This window comes from Opisthocomus hoazin, chromosome 27 (assembly GCF_030867145.1).
Source record: "Opisthocomus hoazin isolate bOpiHoa1 chromosome 27, bOpiHoa1.hap1, whole genome shotgun sequence".
In the NCBI taxonomy this organism is placed as follows: domain Eukaryota; kingdom Metazoa; phylum Chordata; class Aves; order Opisthocomiformes; family Opisthocomidae; genus Opisthocomus; species Opisthocomus hoazin.
The window spans coordinates 6,072,245-6,078,244 of record NC_134440.1 but is presented as its reverse complement, the minus strand read 5'-3'; the positions used below and the strand labels follow the sequence as shown (position 1 = coordinate 6,078,244).

General features: G+C 51.7%; 1 protein-coding gene across 1 annotated transcript in view; it reads right to left on the bottom strand.

Moving 5' to 3' along the window:
- Positions 1–240: 240 nt before the first annotated feature.
- Positions 241–6,000, bottom strand: part of ZAP70 (zeta chain of T cell receptor associated protein kinase 70) — a 28,211-nt gene continuing 22,451 nt past the window's right edge. The window contains exons 7-13 of the mRNA XM_075444085.1: positions 5,237–5,285; positions 4,448–4,637; positions 3,540–3,746; positions 3,082–3,274; positions 2,335–2,475; positions 1,689–1,801; positions 241–1,332 (exon numbers count right to left, since the gene is read on the bottom strand). Of these exons, the coding sequence (XP_075300200.1) occupies positions 1,209–1,332; positions 1,689–1,801; positions 2,335–2,475; positions 3,082–3,274; positions 3,540–3,746; positions 4,448–4,637; positions 5,237–5,285 (1,017 nt within the window). The 3' untranslated portion in view covers positions 241–1,208. The remainder of the gene's footprint in view (positions 1,333–1,688; positions 1,802–2,334; positions 2,476–3,081; positions 3,275–3,539; positions 3,747–4,447; positions 4,638–5,236; positions 5,286–6,000) is intronic.

Sequence of the window (6,000 nt, the reverse complement as noted above, 5' to 3'; positions counted from 1 at the left end):
CTTTTCTATTCACTGTATCTCAGGGCTCTGATCTTCTGCTTCCCCAGCCTTCACAACCACTCTGCTCTCTGCAACAGTGCAGACCACAGTCCCCCCAACATGGGTAATCCACTGCATCTGGGGTTGGGGGTGGACCAGTACAAGCCTTGATAGGTGGGCTTCCACAGTGGACTCAGCTGAGCAGCTGTATATGCCATTAGCTGCAAGAAAGCTCCAGCTCTGCAGTGAAGCCAGCCCAAGGATGACCAGGTTGGTGACTCTGCCGGGTTACGGAGATCATCAAGGAAGGAAGCTCTGGCCTAGTAGAGGGAAATTACAGTGATTTGCTTGACAGCTTGAAGCAGTTGCAAGTATTTATGGTAGTTGAATAGTCTGAGCCACAGATATGTTAAAAAATATAGAATAGTTTATTTACAGGGAGACCAATTTTCAGGCTTGAAAAGCAAGATGCTGGTTTCAGTAGCACAGAGGGGCCAGGTGGGATCCAGGAGGTGAGCGATGGGTCCTGGGAGTTTAGTTGTTTCGGGAGCCGTAACCAGCTTGGAGGGCTGTGGCAGTGCAGGAGGGACATACCCCGTGCTCTGTGCTCTGTGCTGAGCAGGCACATGACAGTGCCCCGGCCTGAGAGCACTGGGGCTGGCAGACTGCGTGGAGGGCAAAGCAGTGGCACTGTGCAGCTCTGCCCTCCTGCTCCTCCCCATCTGTGCTGGGGGCGAGCAGCACACCCGCTGCTTCTTGCCCTAAGGCAAGGGAAAGGGGACTCGAGGGCTCCATGTCCTGTGTCCCACCCCATGCAAACCTCACCAGTAATGTGTACTTGGTGGTTTCCTGTGAAATAATTGGGTTTTAAAGGATCTGGAAAAATCCAGGTCTGCTGGAGCCAACATAGTTCATCCTTAGTGAGTCTGGTAGGCATTAATCTCTGAGGTCCTGGGATAGTTTTGGAAGTGGGTAAGAAGGAACTATAATACTGTCTGTACTGTCCTGTGCTGGGTCAGGCTGGAGATGTAAATCACGGCCGGCTGTTTGGAGACACGAGGCACAGCTGAGCGCCCTTGTCTGCTGTGACACCTTCATCTCCCAGGTTCTTACTTCTGGAACTACTTGAGAAACAAAACCGGTGTTTAAGAGGTTAAAGTATAAATTTGCAAAGAGCCTTTCCAGGTCCCATGCAGGAAGGGTGTGTGTTGAGGAGCAGAGAGGGAAACTCAAGGAAGAGTTGGTTTTGACTTGTTCTCTGTCTCTGGCCCATTTTCTGTCTTGGTAGCAATACTGTAGTAGTAGGAGCGGATTATGTTTTCCACAGAAATAAATCCTGGACGCTCTTCCCATCTGCAAGGGCAGAAAGGAACAAATAGAGTCAACAGAAAGGGCAAAAATGGACTGGTGCAATGAGATGATACCAAGCACAGAAGAACCTGGGGAAGAACAGCAGCCCAGTTGCACCAGGGCTTAGGAGGGCACCTGAGACTTTTCTGGGATGGAGAGGAGCAAAAGCACAGAGCCTCTGACATCTTCCAGGCAAACACAGGGGTATGATAATAAAGAAATAGCTGCATCATTCATCATAGACTGTGGAATGAGACCAAGGCAGGAAACACCATTTTGCTTTGTGTTGCCACCATCCAGTGCATGCTGTTCAGATGGAGCTGCTGCCCAGCAAAGACTTGAGCTAGTGAAAGCCTTACCTGTAGGTCCAGCATTGCTGCATGAGGGCGTACATCTCTGCGGGGCAGTCTGTGGGACAGTCCATGCGCTTCCCTTGCTCTATGAAGCTGATGACCTCTGGGCCTTTCATTTTCTAGGATAGGATGAAGTGAGAAAATACTTTTAATGTTTCTGGAGCTGGCAACAGGATTGGAAGAGGCAGATTAGAGCTGGGCATGGGGTAATGCTATGGATCCACGCACCACACACCCGGTACAGTCAATGTTTTCAACCCTGACACTCAGCGTGGTGTCTTGCGTTGTGGCCAGCCCAGTCTGCGGACCCCATCCAAGGCCTGAGCAGAGCAGTGGCTAAGCAACTGATTTCTCAGCTCTGCAAGTGAGCAGAAGGATCATAGAGAAGATCTGCTTTGATTCAAACCCAAATTAATTTGTTTTGTTCTCTGTTTCTTCTCCCTTAAATGAACACAAAGCTGCAGGATCCAAACAATCGAATTTGTGCCTTTCATAAAGTGAAAGTGAGCCTGTCTCCTTTCCCCTGTGTTCAACAGAGGGAAGAGCATCCACTCAAGGAAACAGAAATTGTAGTTTCAGTGTGTGTCAGCCTGTTATAGCGCAGGTGACCAGACTGTGGCATCCATCCGTGATAGACCCAGCTCTGCCTCACCTTGTACGGTTTCTGCCCGTAGCTGAAGGCCTCCCACATGGTCACGCCGTAGCTCCATACATCACTCTTGCTGGAGAACTTGTGATAGAGGATGCACTCTGGGGCATACCATTTCAAGGGCCACTTTCCTGCTGTCCTGGCCTGTAGCAAAGCAAAGAGGAGCATTTCCACACTGAGACACAGACTGCTCTGAGCTGAACCGCAATTCTGCTTTGCTAAATGTTTGTGTCAAATGCAATCCCATGCTGCTGGAAAAAGCCCCTTGCCCTGGGCTGGGAGCTCAAGGTCCTAAGCCTTGAGCCCCAAACCCCAGCCCAGGCCCTGCTGTCTCGCTGGCCCTGCTCAGCCATCCCTGGTGGCAGAATGCTGCCCAATGGTGCCGCTCTCCTCCCACACCCCAGCCCCAGAGCTCAGCATGGTTATGCACTGGTGCACACTGCTGGGAAGATCAGCCTTGGCTCACTCTGCATCACATTTTCTTCCCTACTCTCTGCTCTGGGTCCTCTCCTGTGTCCTCTCTCCTGCATCCCCCTTGCTGCCTCTGCATCCATCTGAATTTCCTCCTTGCCACACAGAGCTTTGCAAAGCCTCTTTCAATGCCACAGCAGTGAGGCCAGCCGGAGTGTGATGTGGCCATGCAGCAGGGGTCCTGGGTAGAGTCCTGACGCCCTGCTTGTGGGGCTCTCAGCCCCCCAGTTAGAAGGGCTCCTGCTAGCTATCTGGAACCTTCGCTGTGCTTACACTTACCTTGTAGTAGCTGTCATCAGCACCAAGAGCCTTGGAGAGTCCAAAGTCACTGATCTTGGCGTAGTGCTGGTTGACCAGCAGGACATTTCTGGCTGCCAGGTCTCTGTGGACAAAGTTTTTTTCCTCCAAGTACTTCATTCCCATGGATACTTGGTGCATTAGCTCCACAATATTGCTGACTGTAATTTCGTCTCTGGGGAAGATGAAAGGACAATGCAGTAATAAAGGGCCTGCCACTACTTTGTATACCACAGTCTCCTCCAAGTTTTCTAGCTGCAAGGGAGAATAAACGTGGACATCTCTGCTCCAGAAACATCAGTTGCGATTACATTGCATGAAAAGACATCTCTTCTGCTGTTATCACCTTCCCTCCACCTAGAAAGCCAGGTTCCCCTGGCAGCAGAGAATTTGATGAGAAGTGCAGAAAATCAGCCAGCCACGTTTTATTCAGTACTCACTTCTTGGAAGCCAAGAACTTGTTGAGTGGCCCTCCAGAAGCCATCTCCATCACGAGCATCAGGGACTCTGCCTCACAGACTCCAATCATGCGGACAATGTAGGGGTTGTCCAGCTGATGCATGATTTGGGCTTCCTTCATCATTTCATCCTTCACTGTTTTCTCATTGTTGCTCTTCAGCACCTTTATAGCCACATCGATCTGCTTCCTGCACAGGATGCAAGGGGAACACACATGGCATGAATTAAACAGCAGCTCGACTCCTGTGTCACAGCCAGGAATGCAAACCTCTTCTCATGTGATACTGTTTGATCTCTCAGCGGCCATCTCAGTAGCCTGTTTTGGCGGAGCCCTGCGCAATACTGGTGTCCCAGGCCTGCTAGAAGGCCAAAGAGAAAAGGATCACCTTACCCGTGCAAGTGTAGGCCAGTATTTGCTGTCTGTAGATCTGAAGGCGCATCACCTCACACGCCGAGATCTGCGTCATCACTGCCATTTTTCAAGGGGGAAACTCAGGCACAAAGTGGGCAAAGACCATCTTTATGGACTCGTAGATAACCAGAGACAGAGCCAAGGATCACACTTCTCCTCAGACTCACTGCTTTGCCCTGACATGGATCAAGATGACCTCAGAAGCATGGATTTGCTCCTCTGAGCCCAGCAGTGCCGTCAGAAGTGGCAATCTTACGCCCGGGAGGCTGCAGTGCAGGTTACGCTCTCAGGGCAACGAGGCTGCCACTGAAAGTCTGTGGAAAGTCATCACTGACCTTCCAGAGTATCTCTTCTACCTCCACCCCGTTATCACTTTAGGGTCCATCTAGCTAGAAACAGGATAGCTGGGGACACCTCTGAGCTCAGCCTGGAGCACCCTCCTCCTGCTTCCTCAGCATCCTTCAGGGCGGCACTCACTTTCTCATTTTGTAGACTCCTTTCTTCACGCAGCCAAAGTTTCCTGCCCCCAGTTCCACTTCATCGATCATCAGGTGGTCCCTCTTCAGGAAAAGCTTTTTATCCTTCAGTTCTTCAGGGTCACTGTATGGGCTCTCGTAGACACTGGTGTCCATGGGTAGCAGGCGAGACTTTCCTGCACCTTCCCCACCTTCCCAAGAGATACAGTTTTTTATAGCTGTAAACAATGTATTCTTCCCCATCCCTCTCTCCCTCACTGGCTGGGAATATGATCTCCTGACAAATTCTCCTTCAAGCTCCATCATTCAAGCGTCCCTCCTGGGTATCTCCCTTCCTTTCACAACCCATGGCCTCTCCTAGTTACAGCTGCTGAAGGAGCCAGGATGGGGAGAGGTGTTTGAGCATTCCCACTCCACACATCAGACCCTGAAGGAGCTGGGCACATGCATGACTTCACCCCACAGAAATGTAATTGAATACACTGAGTATTTAGTAGGCAGGATGGAAGATGGGGAACAGGGCAAGGCTTGATTTACTGGGTATGATGGGGAATGGGACAGGGCTTGATTTACTGGGTGCCGGGCATGGGCAAATAGTTTTGAAATGTTCTTGTCTCGGGGCTCTGAAGTGAGTGGGATGCTCCTGGGTGCCTTTGTAAGAAAGGGTTTTCGTAGCAGAGCTTTTTGACCACAAGCAGATATAGATGTGTCAGGTAAACCCCATAGTTCTGTGGCATCCCCAGGTCCTGTCTCCTCCTGTTAGGAGGAGAAGGCTTTCAAAGATACTCACCTACAGGGTCTGGTGTGTATCCGTCTGTGTTGAGAGGCCCAAGGTGTCTCTGGAAAACAAATGGGGATAAAGTGGGTAAAGCAGCCAGGGGAAACTGCTTCAGTTTGAAATGGGAGAGGAGAGGGACAGGGACCCTCTGCAGCCCACAAAGCCCCAGCTAGTGACTCCCTCTAAAAGGCTGGAGTGGTGTCGAGGGGAATTTTCTCTTCCAGTCCCAGCTGTCAGGTACCCCCACTGCAGCTGCACAGCAGGGATCAGGCCCTGGGGGGATTCACTGCCATGGAGCCTGGATGCAGGATTGCCCTCCAGTACCCCAGCCTGTGGGCTGTGCAGGGTGAGGTGCTGAGGGCTCTGCGTTCACCCGAGCAGTGAGGGGCACGCACACAGGGCTGCGTTTTGCTCTCTGCCCCCTTTGCTTTCCCCATCCCAAAGTGATGTGTCCTGCAGCAGCAAGGGTCATCCCAGCCAAGGCTCTGCAGCCTGTTTTGAGACAGGGAGCGAAGCTTGCAGCCAGCAGACCTACCTGCCCGTAGAGTGGCTCCCGTGAGCACACACGGACACTGTAAACAGGCACCGTCCCAAAAGCAGACAGCGACAAAGCTGTATGGTACACGTTGGTCCAGCACAGCCTTGAACGCCAGCGCTGCTTGCAGCAGCGTCACCACAACATGGGAGCCCACCGCAGATTGTGAAAGCTCTCTGAGAAGACGGGTGAATTCTCAGGCCTTAATTTAGCCTCTGCTGGGCTCTGGGATGGGTTGCTC